Source organism: Oryzias melastigma, linkage group LG16, assembly GCF_002922805.2.
Source record: "Oryzias melastigma strain HK-1 linkage group LG16, ASM292280v2, whole genome shotgun sequence".
NCBI classification, from domain to species: domain Eukaryota; kingdom Metazoa; phylum Chordata; class Actinopteri; order Beloniformes; family Adrianichthyidae; genus Oryzias; species Oryzias melastigma.
The window spans coordinates 8,714,995-8,735,743 of NC_050527.1; the positions used below are offsets into that span (position 1 = coordinate 8,714,995).

Below are 20,749 nucleotides of genomic sequence, written 5' to 3' on the forward strand. Positions count from 1 at the left end.
AAAGGACGAAGGACCACAGAGCTTCTCTAAACTGTACATGATTTTGTTGTCATAATAAAGTCATCATGATTTCCAACTTTCTTAAGTCTCTGAGTAGAAAAGATGATTCTGAGTCCAGGAAAACCTGTCGTTCACATGGTTTGTGTATTCTGTCAAGCCAAATATATGCTATGGGATACTTGAAGAGTTGTTATCACAAAAGTAAGATAGATAACTTTGGGACTAATCTACGTAGTAATATTTTTTTCAAACCACAGTTTTAATGTAAACATTTTGATCACATTGGTGTCTTTGTAGTAAAGAATTAACATAGCTAAATTTGTTATTTTTAGACTGAAACTTAACATTCTTTTGGGGTGTATTCTGACCTACAGATTGAAATAATAATTGCTTGCAATGTGCCATGTTGCAGTAATGAAGTGCTTTCACATCTAACTTTTCTTGAACATTTTTAAATCTGATTTCAGACGAGCCATGGCAACTCCTGTAAAACCAGCCAAAAAGAAGGAGTTGAAAAAGCGAATCCAAGCAAAGACCTCGTTCAACTCCCCCTTCACTTCACAGTGGAGCCAACTTCCCCAAGAAGACATGCATTTTATCCTCAAAACCTTAACGGACAAAATGATTTCAACAGGGCTGGAGAAGAAAGAGGTAAAAGTGTTTCGATCGTGGGGGAAAAAGAAGGAAAAGAAATCTGCTTCCACAACTGAATCTTTGAGCCCGGATACTCAGGAGAGCGAGCCCTCCAAAAACGGCTGGACAGATGTTGCAGCAAGACGACAGCTGGCCATCGGGATCAACGAGGTCACTAAAGCTCTGGAGAGGAATGAGCTCCACCTGCTGCTTGTGTGTAAATCTGTCCGACCAAACCACATGACTAATCACCTGATCGCTTTGAGTGCTACACGAGGTGTGCCAGCCTGTCAGGTGCCTCGCCTTAGCCAGAACCTCTCAGCTCCACTGGGGCTGAAAAGTGTCCTTGCACTGGGGTTCAGACGATGCTCCTCCAGAGACGAAGAGATGTTCACTGACACTATCGATGCAATCAAACCAAGAGTCCCTCCAGTGGACGTGGCATGGCTACAAGAGCCAGTGCCTAGAGTGTCACCTGCAATTCTTGCTGGCATGGAAAAGGAGGAGGAGGAGACGACGGAAGTAATGGAAGTAGAAAAAAGACAGAAAAGAAAACTTGAGGGGGAACCTGAGATCCTAGAGGTTCCCTCCTCCTGCACACTGCAGCCTCTTAAAGTGAAGAGAATTGTTTCAAACCCTTCAAAGAAAAGAAAGATCAAACCCAATAAAAAATCTGTCAAATGAAACTGAGACACTGGAAAAAAGCAAACATTTTTTAAGATTTTAGGTTATTTTTTTATTTTTACATTAAATAGTTGCTGTCAAAAGTTTTAAATTCAAAGAATAACACCAAAGTTTCAGACATGATGGTTTTAACGAATAAATCCAGCTCGGTTTAGTTACTGTTGACAGTTTTACTTCTTTTGTTGAACGTAATTGTTGGTATCAATCATTAATCTGTTGTTTATGAGTCAGAATGCTCTAAATAATAGATAATTCATGACAAATGTAGTCAAAATTATTGGTCTTCTATCAAACTAGCACAATCTAGCGTTAGCAGACCAATCGGACTGTATTATCTGTAATATCTCAAAGAAAATTCCCACTTTTCACTGTAATCCTAAATGAACTCCCTCATTTCAAGTTGATCATACTTATAAAAATGTTTTTTTTTTTACAGTTTTGAAAGATAAATGGTTTGACTTCAAATGTGAAAGAAATAATTAACAGATACGTTCTCCTTTCAAATGAGTTTATTCAACCAGATTATCAGGTATCCATGCTGGTATAGCCGATGTGTTGAAATGGATTGTTTTTATGGGTTCACGTTTTAATGAGGCTGGTACGAGTTCTTCAGTTTTAATCACAGCTTACAAGGGCATTTAATAAAAATACTGTTGTTCAGTTAAGATGTCTTTCAGATCAAAAACTCCCCCCTTCATCTCAGTGGCAAAAGAAAAAAAAAACACTTCAAAATAAGGCGGATTTTCAGGTAAAAGTCCCTCATAAGTTTGTGACTGGTAAAGCAATTGCTGAAATTAACTGTATAGCAAAACGCACATGCTCAACAGTTCATTCAAACAGCTGCAGAAAAACACATCTAACAAATAATGCCAGCATCATTCTTCTCATCTGACCTCAACATTTTTGGCAAAAAAAAAATCAATTCTGAAGCAAAAAAACAAGTTTGTACTTTAAATTGTAAAGGGATATAAATAAAATTGCGTAAATACAAACGAACAAAACAGCAGCCTTCACATGTGGAGTTCTGCAGAGCCACAGGAACAGAAACACTAAGCCAGCAAACATGTTCGGAACAGTTTCAGTAAACGGCCAGCTCCACCTTAAAACAAGTGGCGTAGCGAAACATGGTGAAGTCAAGGAACATCCTGTTGATTCAAGCACAAACGGCAAGAGCCCTCAAGTCACTCTGGAAGCTTAAGAGTCAAATTTTAGAATATGACAGAAATATGTCTCAATATATTTTGAAATGTACAAATACAAATATAGCAACTTTCACACATTTAGCTAAAAAAAAAAGACCTACCATTTATTTTTTTTAATTGTTTCACAATATACAGTACCATGAAAATAAATAAAATCCAGAGATGTCAACAAAAAAAAAAGGGTTAGGAAACACTCGCCTGGTACTGAACCATTTCATTTTGAGAGTTAGACTGAATTATTTAGATCCACAGCAATAGCAGATGAATACAACGTATGCAAAAGGTTTTTCACTTCTGATCAATCGCTTTACAGGAGTAATGACAATTAATGTGGGGAATAATAAACTATTCTGTTTTGATTCGAGAAATGCTCGTTGGACAACTACGAATAAACTGACAAAAAAGGTTGAAAAACGTGAACTCATTCTGTCTCCAATTGAAATGCTTAAATAACGATCATCTGCTTGCTTAAGAATGAAGGGAATTGTGCTTTTATAATGCGATACATTCTCCTTTAAAAACTGTTGTGATCAAACTCACTGACTTCAATGTAGCTTAATAGAAAATGCATCAGATTAGCCCTCAAAACTCATACAAGAACGAGTATGGCTTTAAATGCTGAAATAACTATTATTCTTATATATATATATGTGAACCAAAATTTTAATAAAAGCACCAAAGAATGGTGCTTTTATTTGTTCAAGTTCTTTGCATGGGGCACATTTTAGTAAATATAATTGTCTCCTGGGTTAAAGGTGAGGGTATTCATGCGTCAGAAGCACCTTTTCAGTCTCTGTAATTCTAATGAAGCTTAAAATAAAAAATAAAAAAATAAACAGCTAGCAGACAGTTGACTGACCACACCGACATGTAGAAAAAGGAAAAACAAAATGTGGAGCAGTGGTATAACAGAGGAGTTTTTTAAAAAGTTGATATTTGTTCATGTTTTCTTCTTATTGTTCCTTGAAATCACATGACATGCCCATCTCTCACAATAATGCGTCTGCTGAGGGCAGAAAAAAAACAAGTCATCCTTTTGAAAGTCAAACTGGTGGAGTTTTAAAAGTGAGAGCGCAGGTGAGGAGCTTGGTACGGGTTGGATATCTCAGGCATAGCATGACTTCACATTCAGGATGACTAAGTAAAGAGTTTTCCTCTCCGGGCGGACAGAGAAAGTTCTTGATGACACCAGTGTTGGATGAATCCACCAACGGCCACCAGGTTGGTTTCTATGGTGTGTTTCTCTTTGTCTAGATGGATGGCCTGCATGTCCAGGCAGAGTATTTCTAAGGTCACTGACAACTGTGTGTGTTAGTGCAGCAACTGGGAGAGCTGCTACTGAAGGACGAGGCCGACCTGCAACACAAACCAGAGAGATACATTTTAAAACTCTTTCTATACCGACGTGTACAAAAACACATAAAATAGGTATAATACATGAAGTAAAACGTGAATACAGCGGCCCCTCATTTATCCTGGGGGTTACATTCCATAAATTGTATTTAAAATTGTACCTAGAATGTTTATTACACAAAACTTTTACTGACACATTAAAATAATATGAGAATCATTTTTAAGATCATGCATATCCAAAATTAAGACCAATTTCCCAGCCTATTTCCTATTTTATTAATTATTTTCCATTTTATTAATTTATTCCAATTTTATGATCAGAACTGTAGTTTCTTGTTCTATGTGGTGCCATGATGTTTTAGTGCGCTTTTTTTTTAACCAGTGGTCGCATTGAGCGTATTGTTGCATTAAGATTTTTTCTGACACTGTTTATTTCTATTATTTGATCAAAATAAACATTGTAAAAAAATTACATTTTCGACAAGAAATGTGAAACAGTACAAAATTTCAAGACTTTTGAAGTTATTATTTACAAATTCATAAATTCCATGCTTTCAAGACGTTTTAAAACCCTGTGAGAACCCTGATTATTTTTCAAAACTAGACATCTATGGTGAGAGATTTCTCCCACATATAATTTTCTTGATTTTGGCCTTTGAGTTGTGTAGCTTTCAAATATTTAAATGAAATATTTGCTGACTATTTTGTAAAACTAATTTTAATCATGTTGTGTTTGTTTTGCTGGAAAATGACAGATGAGCAAACATGTTCCGACCTTATCAGGGTCCATAGAGGGACATTTCCAGTTGTAGAGGTAATACTGTAGATTTCCATCTCCTATGCCGAACTTGAGCTTCTCCAGAAATGCTTTGTTCTCCATTAGATCCAAGGCATTGAACACATCAAAGCCTTTCTGTTTGACGGACAGAAACAACACCAAGATTAAGAAATAACTTCAAATAGAAGCTCAAAACCTACTTACTAAAGCAAAAAATATATATATATATTACCAGTTTGGCCAAGATCAGTGCATCATTCATTAGGTCCAGAAGTGGAGTTTGCGTATGAACATTGTAGAAAGAGTAAGCAGCCTTTAGACTTCTATGGAGGGGGTGATGCATCACAGTTGAAGGCAAAGTGTAGAAACTAGCCAAGTCAGTCAGAACTCCGCCCGATCCCTGGAAAAGCATCAGAGACCGTCAGCAGAGCAGAATGCTGTAACAGCTGAGAGCTCGTTGACAGAAAGTCCTTCAAATACCTCGACGACATAAGTGTCGATGATATTTTCCTGTGGTAAGAACCAGTGAGCCACTTCCTCCTCCCCCATCGAAGGTGCGAGCTGGAAACGTCTTAAATATTCATGGAGCAGCTCCTTGACCTGCTGGATGTCCCGCCTCTCCATCAGCCGCAGACCGGGAGTTTTGATGCTCTGCGCGTGGAGAGGACAGCAAGCGGAAAAGTTAAGTATAAATACCAGGAATCTAAAAAAGGAGATGAGAATTTCAGTTGTTTACATCTGGTAGCCTGTAGAGTTTCATGGTTCTCTGTAGAGTCATATTTCGGCTCAGATGGGAGAATTTTACTTCCACAAGCTTCCTGGGATTCAGTGAACGGTGCCAGTATCTGCACAAAAACAAAGGTAAAAAAATAAAACAAAAAGCTACCTGTAACGACGCCCTGAACATCGGACTTTCATCCCTCATACCTGCACGTCGACACGGGCTTAGGCAAAACAACTCCAGCGGTGTACACTGCCTGAAATATTCCCTCCAAGTTCACCCGCCGTGTGATCTCTCGGATTAGCACGGGGGCAACACGCTTTGAACGCAGCTTCTTATGAACACACAGGAAATTGATTTCTACCATCCTCTTTATCCTGCAGCAACACAAAAATACAGAAGGTTTCCCTTCCCCGTCTCGCACACGTTTAAGGGGTATTGATTTCGTGTCAGCGATTTCTCACGTGTCATAGATGCGAATGTCTGCGGGGATGGCGCTAATGAAGCCAACGAGCTTCTTATTGGAGGAGACTCTCACTCCACAGTGCCACTGAGGTAACCAGCCAGGAGGACGCAGAGCCCTAACAGGACGAGGGAGGAGGACACGTTCAGAGGGGAAATGAACACGCTTAACCAGATGAACAGAACTGCTTACCATTTGAGGAAGTTTGGTGAATAATCAAATCTGAACATGTTATCATCATCTTCCACGTAGTTTTCATTTAACAGCGTGTACAACTCCTTCAGCTGAAAAGACAGACGATTAATGAATCGATACAAATGCAGGAGGCTTACTTTCAACCGATGACTGTACGTACTACGTCTGCATTGCTGAGGTCCAGAGTGTCCCACATAAAGCCTTGAGGTAAAGAATATGGCTCCTGTCTGATGTTTTCTTTGTCAGCCTCTATGGGTCCATAACTTGTCACAACTTCATCTGCAGAAAGACAAAAAAAAAAAAAATCATTCAGTCATTCACAACACTTCCAGTGACAGGTTGTATTTATCAACTACTGTAATCAAAGAGATTTTTAAACCTAAAAATTCACATAGAAACAAACCAGCTCCAGTTACTTCTGCTTAACCCTTAAAGTACCTTCTGAAAAAAAGACGTGTACAAACTTTGTGTTTATTATTCACCCAAGACAATAAGCTAAAAAAATAAAAATAAAAATAAAAACATTTTCATTCATCCTTTTTTTGTAAGTTTTGTTTGTAAAGTATCCATTCTAATGAAAATTGTGTTTTTGATTTTTTCTTGTGGCTTTTTTCTCATGATGGAGGACATATATGAATAAAAATGTAGCTTGAAATTTCTTTTCCAAATATATATTTTTTCAAATCGTTGATAATCAGGAGCAGACAAAAAAAGCAGCTTGAAAAAGCTAGTAGTTGTGACGTAAAACCTACAATTAGTGGGCCACAAGCTTTGTGCTGTGCTCCATTTGGATGCATTCACTTGCAGACAAATAGATCAATTAATGTATTTGCTTTCCTCATCTGAACTGTCAACTGGCTCAAAACTGTAGAACTGGATAGCTCTGATACTGCTCACCATTTTTGTTGCACAGCAAATGTTAAGTTGGGATTGTGAGAGCCTGTAAGCTAGCAGGAGAGCATGTAAATAGATGGATGATGGGTAAATGAGTGCAGGCTTACTCTGCGCCAACAGTCCCACCCACAACTTAGAGCTAAATTACGAATGAAAAACTATCACTCTGTATGTCCAAGAAAAATACACGGGGTTTTTGATTTTGGTTAAAAACATCACAATCATAATAAAAAAAAACACTGGGAATGCTTTTACAGTAGATCAAAATATGATTGGAACTTTAAATAGTTAAACTAAGTTGAGTCAGATCCAACTTAATTCAAGCCTCAAGTACATCAAAGCAATATATTTCTATATGTCTGATTAGCCGATAGGTGTGTTTCATCTAAAACATTTAACTAGTTTAAAAAAACATACATTTGAGCAAAAATGTTAATTAGTGGAGACACAATTATTTTTGTCTAAAATGATGAGAATATATTATCTTACATTTTTATTTTGGTACTTACTCAACTTCGGCACAGGCTGGGTGTCCCAAAACTGGTACTTGTGCTTGGCTGCCTCGTCGATACTCTTTGCTGGTCCTTGACAGGAAAGCAGTTCCATGGCTCTTTGAATGTCCTGCAGCTTCTGAATGGGCAAACCAGGGTTCTGACAGCAGAAGGAAAACATGTTTGCAGTGTGCTGTCACAACAGCATGATACCACTTCCCCAAGAGTGAATTTCTGAACTTCATTCTTTAAGACATGTAAGACATACAAATAAATAAAATTTAGCTACAGGAAATCAACAAACGTTCAAGCTATCGCTGAACAACTCTGCAAATGTATTACATGGTTTAGTATGCCAAGTATGTTGCAACAAACATCCTCTTAAATAAAAACTTAAATATGTTGTAGTGTATAAAAATAATGACATTTCTAATTTTACTTATTTCTTTTTAGTTTACTGTTTTTTTTAAATAAGCGAATAGAAATGCAAACAATTTCACATTAACCTCAACATTACGGTTTTGACTATGGAAGTTCAATCAAATTCTTACAGATCACAAATAATACCAATAAATAATACCAAAAAAAACAGTTTTATGCATGCGTTTACTTTTGCATAAAACAACCAAATGAAACACATGTTTTTCATTTTTACTGCACTGGCTTCATGCTTTTGTTTTGAAATCCTCTCACAGTGTGATACAAAGGATGTGATCCCAGTGGTTAATTATTATCCAGTTTTTATCCAAGATTTTAAAAAAAAAACTGTCATATTCTAGGACAGTTTCTGCAAAACTGGCAGTAGTTCATCAGAAATTCACCACTGAGTTGTGGGCGTAACAATTGGTGCAGTCTGAGCCTTCCCGCACTTCCTATCATCATTACACTTTCTCCTACTATCTTACAGCTCCTCACAACCCCAACCTAACATAAGCGATGCAACAAAAATGGTGAGCAATATTGGAGCTATCCTGCCATACAGTTTATTCAGAATGCAATTTTAATGTTACTTTTTTAATATATTCCATAGTGAGGAAAAATGCCACAAGAACAAGTCAAAAACACAACTTTCAATGGAGTGGGTCTTTATAGTAAATTCATACTTTTACCAAATTAGTCAATGGGATTTCCTTATATAAAAGTACAAATTTAAGACATCAAGTCGAGGTTTTATTTCAAAATGTCGCAAACGTGTGTCACTTGTTTTGTTTACGTGCTTTACATGAAAATGTGTGCATATGTCCCTGTTGTCAACATCACACCTTGATCTCCTGGGAGTCAGAGGCAGAATCCGACTTGGTCCCCCCCGAACTCGGCTTCTCTTTCTTCCTCTTTTGCTTCTTTTTCTTCCTCTTGGCTCCCAGCTCTCCTCCCGGACTGCTGTGGATAGAAGAGGATGGAACCGCAGAGCATCAGAGAACGGAGGCTGACTTTGCAGGACTCGCGCGCGCGGAGCTAACGTTCACTTCCATAGCAACGAATGACAGCTGAGCTACTAGTTCGTGCGGGCTAGCTAACGGTTTGTCCTCATGAATGGCGGTCATGCCGTTCAGTTGGGACAGCGACTGTGTGGGGGGAAAACACCAAAAGCGCACTACACACTCCGAAAGAAACAGCCTTCGCTTTACATTTTTTTTTAATTTCATCACCTTTGCGACATTGCTGCTAACATTAGCAAGCTAACTGTGCTAGCTAGTCACAAACTGGCTGGAGAAAAAAACATTATTGCGTTTCACAGTCGGACAGGACAGGCCACCCCTCACCCCTGCATATGTTCATTCTCCTCCTCGTTGTCTCCGTCTATCCCGCAAGTGTCCTGGTCGTCCAACTCCAGGCTCTGTTGACTGGCTGCGGATTCACTGTCTTCCGCCATCATGAAACAGTTTGTTTAAAACAGGCAACGTTAAATTAAGAGCTCACGGGAAATGGGCGAGAGATGAAAACACAAAGAAAATGTCGAAGGAATTGTCGCCCCCTACAGGGCTGAAGTAGGAAGTACTGTCAAAGAAAATTATGGGTATTAAATACGAGTTAAAGGATAAACAATCTTAAAATCATAATAAGTCTTTTACTTATATACATATAAGTTAATTTATAATACTGTGATGCAGTGTTGCAGTTTTCCAGGTCACTTTTGACCTCAAAGAGTTAAAAAAAAATTAAAATATTTTTGTCTATTTTTTTTTACAAGTATACAATAAATGTCAAAGAAAGAGAAAAAATTAAATGTTGATATTACGTTTTTTTTAACGCAAAAACAACCAGTCAGTGCTTTAAGCAGTTTTCTACTTCCTCCTTTTACTTGAAACTGGTTAAAATATTTCTAGCTAAGTCGACATTTTAAAACCCTTTTTTCCACCTTTCCCCAAAATAAAGATCTTTTTCAAATTCTCCAAATATTTTACTTTCACAAAAAAAGTGTGCTAAAAAATGAAGCTGCTTCGTATACATCCCCAGGCAAGCATGAATTTAATGTTAATTTTTATTCATTGTTTGCCTTAACAATGAATAGATGATGGTTTTATATATTCCATAAAATCATCATACTTTCTTATCCGTTATTCATGTCTCCTGATTCTCATTCAAGATCACAGAGATGCTGGAGCCTATCCGGCTGAAGGTGGTGTAAATCCTGGATACTTTGCCGTTTTATAACAGGGCCACAAAGGAGTTTTACAATTCCCATTTAACCCATGAATCAGTCATAGTTTGCTTATAGCATATCTACAATGATTTTATTGTTTGCATTTGCTTATTTACTGAAAAGGTGGACCCTCTCAAAAATAAGATGTTTCATCTCAAGAGGCTACATCATTCCATTTGTGATTTAAAATGTTTAAATAAATAAATTAAGTATAAACAAACAGGGAGCAGTACTGATTTACTTTATTTTAGTAAATACACTAAATTTAGCAAAATTTACAGAAATAAGCCAATTTAATACTGTTAGATGTTTAATTTTATATCACAAAGTGATTAATTTCTCAAATTTGTTAGACTAGTTCCAGGTTAGGACGTCTGCCGAAGGGGTTTAAACACATACACAAATAGTTCTCCTTTGGGTGTTTATTTGGAATAATACGTTTCAAATATAATGCAACAAACCAATTTACACTCACTCTGAATAGCACATCTCTACTTAATCCAATAATTTGAGGCTGCTGTGTGATACCAAGAGACAAACTTGTCAACGACTCAGACGAATGTGAGAAAAGACACTCTGCAACATGACTGGAAGGATTCAAATAACGTTGACCGTATCTCAAACAACCAAACTCAGCAGCAGATGGACACTCCCAACACTACAAACACATTTAGGAAAAACATTCATCCTCCAATAACATACAAATAAGAAAGTTTTGTGAAAATGTAGCTTCACCTTTTCATGTGCTACCCTAAAAAACCCTCAATCCCTGTTTCTAAAACACCAGTATCTTGCAGATTGCAGTAGAGGAGTCTATGATTGCAGCAGTTGGGTAGGCTTTTCCTGATAAATCTGCATTGTAGCTTTGTAATATGCTAGCTAGGAGGAAAACTTACTGCATGCTTTCTTTCACAAGCAGGAGAGAAAGTGAAGGCTGAGGTAGAGAAGAGAGGGAGGACGAAAACAACATCAAATGAAGGGTAAAAACAAACACAAGGTGGTGTGTCCAACACACGCCTTGCAGAATCAGATTGTTCAAAGGCACTTGGATCATGGGGACGTGGTTGAACAAGGTGAGACACAGCAAACTGGTGTTTTTCCAAAATAAATGTGAAGCTAGGCGTGTTTCCACTTTTACAAAAAACTAAAATCCCACAACATATTAAAAAGAAATAAAAAATAGCAATTTGTACGTAAAATACTTCATGTTGGCAATTAAAAATCAAGGTGATTGATATTTACAAAAAGAAGGCATCTCAAGCAGCTATGAAAGTGATGCATAGAGCAAAAATATGCATGTCAGTGGTTCAACGGTTATAACCCCTTCATATCATCAAACTTTTGTTTGGGACTACAGTTGTGTAGTGGTAATACATCCTTGTTCACCAGCATAGTTTTTTAGGTCACATCATTTGGTTATGAACAAAAAAAAAAAGTAGTGGTTTAATCATAAAGCAAAAACATCCTCTCCCTGTAGTACACATGAACACCTGTAGGGTGCACTGTTTCAAGCAAGAGGGGAAATAGCGGTTTGCAATAAGGCTGATCCCATTGTAGCTCTGGAACATTCAAAGAAGAGCATTTTTTGCCCTTTTTTTGGACACATTATCCACAACTATAACAACATAAAAATAAAATAAAATCACCATGGTTAGATTGTATTAAACTGGTGTTCTGTCAATGGATTCAGGCCAATATGGCTGAAGAAAAAAGGGGTTCCTTTGGTCAATTCTCCCCAGAACCATCAAACGATTTCTACCACAGTTATGATTACAAGGCTTGTTTCATATTTAAAAAAAGGCATACATTTTTGTGCATATAATATGTTGAAACTCCCAAGTCCGTTTGGCTTGCCCCGGCAACGTGTCACCTCATACAGCTTAGGTATAAAAGAAAAATAAAAAAAAACAGTGGTCATTTCAAAACTGAATTTGTCAACATGATCCTCAAAAGTTCCATTCCAGTACAGATACCAGTGCTAAAATAGTTTTTTAGTGCTATTTAAACAGATATTTCCTTCATTTAATTGAAAAAAAATGGATGGCAGACAAATTTAGTTACATACTTTTAAAAAACAAAGCTTTCTTTGAGTTTACTCTGAATTTAAAGAGATAAGCAGGTGGGAAAACAGAGACCTCACTAAATATAGGTCACCTCTTAAGCACTAGTGTCATTGCAATCCTTCACTTTTATTATTAGCTTCTCCCTCTTTTCTGACTTATCCAATCTGTATTTAAATGTTGCTTATCATCAAACTATATGATTGGGTGGAATTTATATATTTACTTGTGCACAGAATGAACTAGATTGTACGTTTTAAACATATAGTCTCAATTTGAAAATGAGGAATAGCACCCAAAACGTATTTTAGAGCTGGCCACTGTTGGCAATGGTCATTTCATGTTGAAGGCCAGAAGGGGTCGCTCCTCCCTCCTCTGCCAGGGGCTTTTCCTCTCCTCCTCTCCGTCGTCGTGCGTCGCATCATCATCCGGGGAGACGGACAGCAGAGCGTGATCAGTCCTGAATGTCACTCCCTCTGGGGTTGGGAGGGGAGGGGGAGAGGAGGGGGACAGTGAGGGGGCTTCCTCCTGGATTTGTAACTCCTCAGCTGTTGGGTTCTCCACGCCCCCCTGCTCCGTTTCACCTCCGCTGCCCTCTGCTCTATCTGACAGCGAAGGTTCTGCTTTTCTATTTTTAGGGCTGCTCGCCTCCTCATGGCCTTCGCCCTCCAGATCATCCACATAGACAAGCTGGGTGTAGGTTTTAGCGGATGCTGCCCCCTTGGATCTCTCCGTCTCTTTTTCGGCATCTCTGCCCCTTCGTCCCCCTCTATGCTCGTTTAAGTCCACGCCAGAGTCCAGGCTGGCGTCGTTCCCTCTGCCATGCCGACTGCTGTCCTGCTGACCTTCCGAGGGCTGTGTGTTACTGTGGCACCCTGCCCGCTGGAGGTCAATGTATGAGTGGCGTATATGAGCATTGGAGCGTCCATCAAGAGAGACGAACCACGCTCGAGGGTGAGGCAGAGGCTTCCCTCCTCTCAGCTCCATCAATGTCTTCTCAGCCAGTAAAGTGTCTTCTCTGTTAATTTCCACCAGACCTGTTTCACCGAGCGCTGACGGGATAGACAGAGACTCCGACAAACCCAGATTTTCTCCATCACTCTGATTGGTGGAACTTGGGGAGCAGTCAGTCGGGGTTTGCCCCCGGGGCTGCTGGGCGTTCAGCTCAGCCTGGATGGTCTCTAGATCACTCTGCTGATCAGCCTGCAGCAGTAGCGCCTGACCAGACAGAGGGTGCTCCCCGGGAAGCCGCATGTAGTGTGCAGGGATGACCAGCGTGGGGCGCACTCTGGAGTAGCCTTCTCCTCCACTCAGCAGATCTACAGAACCGCAGCAGAGCAGCTGGCCCGGCCGAGAGAGCAACTGTGGGTTGGGACGCTCCAAGTGATCAACAGAGCGGGAGAGAAGGTGGTCGGGGGCCCTACCGTCACCTCCTTCTCCCCTGCTGGGAGAATGAGGAGGAGAGGACGGAGAGATGCAATCAATAATCCCGATGCTGCTCAGTTGTGTGGCTGATGTCTGACCGGGATTGCATGACGACAGGGCCTCTGAAATCTGGTTGCTGGATGAGCAGACAGAGGTGTAGGATTGACGGTAACTCCGTTCTGTCCCAGACAACAGAGCGGCCTTTAACTGGAACGTCTCCGCAGACTGACGGTAGTCTCTGCTGCGAGGTGTCAGATTGCCGAGCGAGGAACCGTGAAGGCTGTGGTTGCCGAGAGACGAACGGCTCTGTTTGCTGTGCTGGATCAGACTGTGATGACGCTGATTGTCCTGATGCTCGAAGGGCGAAGGCTTCAGCATCGGCGTGGTCATGTCAGGCTCAGTGGCTGTGGAAACCAGTTCCAGCTGCACCTGAATGCAAGAAAAAAGATAAAGTAAACTCAGCAAAACAAACAAGGGAAAATACTAGAATTGAAAAGTAAGCATGTATAATACAAGTCAGAATACTTCAAATGGTGTTTCTTATCGTCACGTTACCTCATTGTTGATGAGGTTCATGTGAGACATGGAGGTGGCTTGGTCCTTCTTATTGCTGTCCAGACCAGAAGACAGCATCATCTTGCGATGGGACCGTGGCTTTAAACAGCGACGTCTAATTAACGACAAAATATATCAATAATTGTAATTACTGAGATTTGAAACTTTCTTTTCACAACAAGCGTCAGCTATCCTCAGAAGAAACCAAATAAATATAAAATTCTTTCTTTAAACATTTTTCACTTGTGTTATGCAACCGTCTTCATTGGAAAATACTTAAATTTATACATACTTGAGTGACACAGACCTGCAGTAATAGAGCAGAAGGCAAAGCAAACAGAGAAGGATGAGGGCCATGCCTCCCAGTATAGCCAGCAGGAAAACTGTGTGGTATGTACTGATGTCTTTCGCAACCATTGGACCTGTGGGAATTATCCATCAAAAAAACGTAATACCATATATGCTTAGCAAAACACATAAAAGTATGATAATTTTCTGAAAAACTGATTAAAAGCTGTTGAGAAATGTCATGCGAAGACACTTTTCTGTCAAATTCACCCAGTAGCCTCTCACCTGAGTGCAGAGAGGACATGGCAGCCACCCAATATCCCAGTTGTGGAGCAATGTAGGTCAAAGTGAGCTGGTTCCCCTGCCTCTGCACGTGACCCCAGCTGCTCTTAATCCAGGCGCCTGCACGAACACACAATCACAGAGCTTAAATATCCCATTGATTTTTGTGTTCTGTGTCAGAAATAGCTGCACAAAGTGCGTTAGCACCCAACCGACAACTGCATCACATGCAGTCTCTGTGGGCAGACTCTCCCTGGTTGAGTGTGGACTGATCGGACTTGTGCGCCCACAGTAAACTTTCATTTTCACAATTGTTTTAAGATGGAAAAACATTTTTGGCCCACACAACTCAGAAAACTGAATGGGCTGCCTTTGTTTTTTTTTCTTCTTAGGCCATAAAGATGCTATGATAACTCAAAAAAATAAACAGCTCACCCTGAGGAGGAAGAAAGGAGTTTGACAGTACTAAAACCAACCACAAGGAGGCACTGTGCAAATAAATAATAGGCTTTCAAAAGTAAACTACCAGCATAATAGCTACTGTTAATTGTTAGAACAGAAAAAAAAAATCCCCTACAAAGCTACTGATTGATAAAGTCACAGTAAACCAGAGAGGAAACATTCAGTTATGCCTTAACCCTTTGGATCTTCTGGGTCACAGGGCTAAAATGCTAATCTGTTTACAAGTTTATGCACATTTGCATAAAGTCAGGAATTTGCCCAAACACTAAAAACAGGGAAAGTGTGAGGATTTTTAAGAAGCCAACAGAACATATTTTAAGCAGGAGAAACAAGACAGAACATAGAGGAGAAATGGAATGAGAGATAAGAGAAAAGAGAAGCAAAATAAATAAAAGAGGCCGTGTGACTCAGCATCTCCCTCACACAAACACTCAGGCCTTTGCCCAGTCCTGCCTGGAATCACCGGAGTCCTGTTTGAATCCTTTCCACAGGGGACTGCGCTCACTGTTGGAGTGACCTGCTATTAATAAGGACGTGTAAGGACTGTGTTCCCACGCTTCCTGACAATACAGCACCGGAAAACTCAAAACTTATTTACACTATGCAAACATTTTGAATATCAACACGGCCCATATATATATATAGATCATTTCTCCTTTTTTTTTTACCCTTTCATGCTAAATCAACACGACTGGCTATAGGTCACAGTCAGTTCATCAGAGGGACCTGTGTGTATTTGCATCCCTCAGGATGAAGGCGTGTCTTGTTTGTCAATCCCAGTCGAGCTGCAGGTGAGCTTGGGGTTTATTTGTGGCAGACAAAGCTCCACGCTTTCTTGCCACCCAAAAACACCAGTGGTTGTCAGTTATACAAGAGAAACAGGTTTCCCCGTGTAGTCCGTGTGTGCATTTTTTTTTTTTTTTTTGTAGAACAAAAACTGCCTCTTTTGTGAGACGGCTTTTATCAGCCTGAAGAAGTCCTCTGAAGAGACCAGATGGTTCTTAAAGTTCGTCCATTGTTTATTATCCTCAGCTTGACACATGCACAACCACACTTGTGCTTTCAAACCGTTAACAGTTCAAAGTAAAAAAAAAAAATCAGGAGTAAAGGCCTTCTGTTGTGTTACTTATTTGATCTGTTGCTTAGGAACAAGAGATGATGCCTAAAGAGGTTCTGCTTTGGACATATTCACCGATGCAGCCCTGGTTCGGGCAAAAGCTTTTCTTAAGTGGTCTACATATGATAGTTTGAGAATATTCAGCCTTACAGGTGTATCCCCTCTTAGGTAATTTCTGAGTTCACAGCTTGCACCTCTAAGCACGATTTTTGATATCCTGTGATTTATTAAACATCGTCCAACACGACAAAACGACAACGACACTCTGAATGACAGACTTTGCTTGAGGGAATGTGAAGCCTGTTATTAAGAAAGTTCAGCAAGTTATTTATTATTTTTACTTCTAACAAGTACTGAAATGTTTAAATAGTAAGACTTTTATCTCACGTTCAAGTTACACGGTGTCTCAACATGTAGGGAATGACATCATGCAGCTGTTTACTAGAAAAAGAGACAAAAATAATAGGAAAAGCAGAAAGGAAAACCGACTCGTAGGACTAGAGGCAATAATACATTCTGGTGGAGTTCCCCTCTGCTCAGTGAAGCTCTTAATCAAATTTAAGTTCCTCGTTTTAGATTTTCTAGTGAGACATACGTTTGCTGTTTCAGTTTACTTTAAATGCTGCTCAATAAGTGAAAAAAGGGGGAAAAAAGAAGGTAAAAAAGTTTGACTCAACTCCAGATAAGTGCTAATGCTGCTCACTGTGAGCCAAAACATTAGTCATCACACTGATATGCGGCGATGTGTCGTAATGTGTCAATGGGAGCTTGTACAGCGTCCTAAAAAAACTCCCACAGGGTTTCTAGAGGTTAGTGAAGGTTACATTTCTAAGGCCCCATAGAACAGAACTGAAGACCGACCCAACTGAAGGGGGAAAGATGTGTGAAAAACAGTGAACATAAAATTCAAAATGTTTCATCAGCGGACTCTCATTAAAATTCCTTTCATGACAGAGCACAAATATGACCCGGCAGGAAATCTGAGAAGAGTGTTGAAGCAAAAGGACATTTCGCTTGCTGACCCGCTGTCTTTCTAGCAGCTTTTCCAAGAGGAACTGGGTGTGTCGCACAGTTGGATGTTTGGCATACAGGGTTAAAATAGCTGAAATGAATCAGGGAGTCTAGAGGGAGCTGAGGTACCTCTGTCTCTTGAAATATCCTCGCAGAAGTTGCATTGTTTAGTTGAGCTGTAGGTATAACTGAGCCACAAGCGATTACATTTTTAAAGTCCAAACTTGTGATGTGTCGCAGTACTTTGATTTGCAGATTAATGTGGTATGAATTGTATGAATAATGTTATTCATCACACAGTAAGTGGAGGCACATGGTTTGTGGTAATACTTTTACTAGTTATTTACCACCAACATAACATATTTTTAACAAGAAAATAAATAAACCCAGATTGAAGACGTAGCTTTAGAAATTGATTGTTATTTTCAACCCAATGATTAAAGAGTTGTGTATTTCCATGAGTACATACCTAAACGAGGGTCAAATCTCCACGCGGGGATGTGATCATTTTCTTTGAGGTTGCTGTCACTCGGCAGAGGCAGGGAGACTGTGATTGGTCCGTTCACCTGCAGCTCTGCTCCATCGCTGGCTAACAGGTGAACAGAGATGGCTGCAACAGGAGTCAGCTCCAGCTTCTTCTCTGTGCCTGTGCGAGAGCATGGAGAGGAGCATTAGAAAACCGCAGCAGAAATGAAAGGGAGAGGGATTAAGGTGTGTACGGAGGGTTGTGTGGGGTTGGAGACTTAAAGGAGAGCTGTCAGCGAAAGACGGGCAGGAAGAAAGACAAAAGACAGACAGGAAACGTGGCAGCGGGAGAGAGGTGGGGGGCAGCAACCCGGACGCTGAAGTGGGAAAACACTTCATCTTTACAAAGCACAAATATGCATGCACTGCCTCCAGGGAGACGGTCTGAGTAATGGAAAACAAGGTGAACTTTGGGCAAGAATTGAGGCTGTGGGAGAAATAAAATGGATAAAAATTCCGAAAAGCCGTCATGGATGAGGGTTGTGTTGGGACAGGACACAGGAGGCTATTGTGTTTCAGCAGATCAGACGGAAAGGCCTCTCGGAGTAGCGTCTTTCATTACGTCTACACTCCCCACCTCCCCTTCCCTTTAACTTTCTTCCCTATCACCAGTGCCAACTCTCTCTTTACCAGTCTGGATTTCAGGTTCGGCTCTTACCTGTGAGGTTGCTGCCAAAGGTTTGCAGGTAGGGAAAATGCTGGATTTGTGAGGGGGAGCTCGCCACGGTGAAGAGAGCCGTCAGGTTTGCATAGGAAGTGTTGGAAGGAAGACTAAGAGCTCTGCGCTGGAAATGAACTCCTGGATGGTCTCTTAACCCTTTGACAGCAAAAGGAAAAAACATGTCAGAAAACATACATCTGTGTCTGACTGTAGTTGGATAAAATATATTAGAGAAATGGCAATTATACAAAACAATCCTGGTTTGTATGAGGCAGAGGACTCACGCTGCTGAACATTATCCTTTCAAAAAACAAAAAACAGAATACACAATTCTATACTTCCAACCTGATAAATTATGAAGAGGGTCTACAAAGCACCCTCTCATCTATTCTACATCAATTTGGTCCACATAGATCAGGTAAATTGTGAATAAAAAAATCAATAAATTAATATGATTCCTGAAATTATTACCTATATTTCCTTCATTTTGCAGAAATTCTATGAACAGGAACAAAAAAAAAAAAAAAACACAGCTATTTTGCTTAAAAGCACCGTCATCTTTTCATCTATCATACCAGTGGGCTTTTAATTGATTAAGATGTCTTCAGAATGGAAAAATCTGTTGGTCCGGATCGAGTCCTGGACCTTGCACTTGGTCTGCATTCAGATTTCAAGTTTCAAACCAAAGCTTGTAAATAAAACTGCGTGACTAAAGATCTCTTCAGGCATTGGCCAGGAATTACAAGGTGGGGGAAAGAGACGAAAAAATTTGGAAGTCCTGCGATTTGCAGTTCTTGTCAGGATTTTTCAAAATTTTGCTGAAGAATTCTGTTTGTTTGCATCAATATTAGGTTCAACACTTTTTGCATACTACTTTAATACGGTGGACGCATGCTGCAAGGAGGTTTACTGAGCAGGAGATGGCTTAGAAGGTACACAGATAAGTGTTTATGACAGATAGATGGTTGGGAAAACAGTGAGAAGCAATGTGTATCATGATAAAAGCTGTTTTAATCAGCCAAACCAAATTTCAGTGAGTTGCTGTCTCATTGTTGTGGTGTTATGTCATTGTTTTTAAGAAAATTTAGGGACTACAAGGGAACTTTTAGGATGATGCCAGGTGAGTGTTGTGAAACGAGAAACAAAGAATGTAATATGCCTTTTTTACTATGTTAAAATAAACGTTCTAACAAATAAACAGTTGGATCCTTTTTTTTTCATCTGATAAAACGACAATCGTTGCTTTACATTTGTCCGGCTACGGTGACTGTTTTGGTCCAGTTGTTCTGCTCCAAGCACGCATTGTTTTTAGACTGAGAAGTCTCATAGTGAACCAATGCTCAGTTCAATTGGAAACTAACTGAGACCACCTCGAAACAGGGATCCAAGAGATGTTATTGGTCTCAGATCAGGGGGCGCTTGGGTGTATTCAGACTGAAATTCATTCCGGATTATTGGTAGAAACAAACTCTGTTTCACTTGAAGCAAACCAACCGTACCCAGTCTGAATACACCCTACAAGACCCCGTTTTCCATTATCTGTTTAGACGCTTTCTCGGAAGCTTTTAGGCCTTTATGACTCCAACATAACATTACCAGTACAACAAAAATGGTGAGGAATATCGGAGTTACCCAGGTGTATAGTTATGAGACAGATGTTAGCTTGGTCAGGGAAAATGAAGACGTACATGGATCTATTTGTCTGTAAGTGGATGCATTGGAATGAAGCGGAACAGGAAGCTTGTGGTTTGCCAACAGTAACACCTACATAACAAGCTACATCTTTTTGTCTGCTTCAGATTCACAACAATCTGGGTAAAGAAAAGCTCAAAAATACAATTTTAATCTTAATTTTATTCATACATGTCCCCATCATGAGAAAAAATTCCACAAGAACATGTTAAAAACATGTTTGTCATTGGAGTTTTAGTCCATTTCAATGAAGTTAACAATCCACAATTTCGACTGATAACCATATACTTTTCTCCAAAGCAGTTCTCCATACCTTCTCCTCAGCTAATGCCTTTTTACAAACACAGATCAATTAATGGAAATATCTCTGACTTAATGGAAATATCTCTGGATCAATAAAGCAAACATAATGCTTGGCTCGACTTTTCTTTTAACCCTTCTGATATCTTGCTGCATTTCAATCTTAGCAAGGTGATGTCATTGTGGTCCGACTGTGTCGAGTCTACAATACATTCCCCAGCGGCGAGGTAGAAGAGTTCTGCTATTGTGTTCAATAGATCTTGGAGGCCTTCTTTCTGAAGTTTGCTCTGGAAATTAAGGTGTGGATGTTATT

The 20,749-nt window shown here is 39.8% G+C and overlaps 3 protein-coding genes across 5 annotated transcripts in view; 1 reads left to right on the forward strand and 2 right to left on the reverse strand.

The window, feature by feature from the left end:
* The window catches only part of rpp38 (ribonuclease P/MRP 38 subunit), a 2,464-nt gene extending 425 nt beyond the window's left edge, over positions 1-2,039 (forward strand). For both annotated transcript variants that reach the window (XM_024267514.2, XM_024267515.2), the window contains exon 2: positions 468-2,039. In XM_024267514.2, coding sequence (XP_024123282.1) covers positions 475-1,317 — 843 coding nt within the window. In that variant the 5' untranslated portion in view covers positions 468-474 and the 3' untranslated portion in view covers positions 1,318-2,039. The remainder of the gene's footprint in view (positions 1-467) is intronic.
* nmt2 (N-myristoyltransferase 2) lies at positions 1,812-9,383 on the reverse strand. 2 transcript variants are annotated; one of them, XM_024267513.2, is made up of 12 exons: positions 9,178-9,383; positions 8,677-8,791; positions 7,433-7,574; positions 6,190-6,308; positions 6,027-6,118; positions 5,836-5,952; positions 5,578-5,748; positions 5,387-5,495; positions 5,131-5,301; positions 4,883-5,050; positions 4,648-4,785; positions 1,812-3,875 (listed from the first exon to the last, which is right to left on the reverse strand). In XM_024267513.2, the coding sequence occupies exons 1-12, from the start codon at positions 9,288-9,290 to the stop codon at positions 3,855-3,857; spliced, it is 1,476 nt and encodes a 491-aa protein (XP_024123281.1). In that variant the 5' UTR covers positions 9,291-9,383; the 3' UTR covers positions 1,812-3,854. The 2 variants fall into 2 exon arrangements, with proteins under 2 accessions (XP_024123281.1, XP_024123280.1); XM_024267512.2 differs by having other exon boundaries at positions 1,815-3,875; positions 8,677-8,794; positions 9,178-9,382.
* A 1,082-nt stretch (positions 9,384-10,465) lies between these two features.
* fam171a1 (family with sequence similarity 171 member A1) overlaps positions 10,466-20,749 on the reverse strand; it is a 22,413-nt gene continuing 12,129 nt past the window's right edge. The window contains exons 5-10 of the mRNA XM_036215780.1: positions 18,442-18,600; positions 17,728-17,904; positions 14,672-14,788; positions 14,406-14,520; positions 14,099-14,213; positions 10,466-13,972 (exon numbers count right to left, since the gene is read on the reverse strand). Coding sequence (XP_036071673.1) covers positions 12,452-13,972; positions 14,099-14,213; positions 14,406-14,520; positions 14,672-14,788; positions 17,728-17,904; positions 18,442-18,600 — 2,204 coding nt within the window. The 3' untranslated portion in view covers positions 10,466-12,451. The remainder of the gene's footprint in view (positions 13,973-14,098; positions 14,214-14,405; positions 14,521-14,671; positions 14,789-17,727; positions 17,905-18,441; positions 18,601-20,749) is intronic.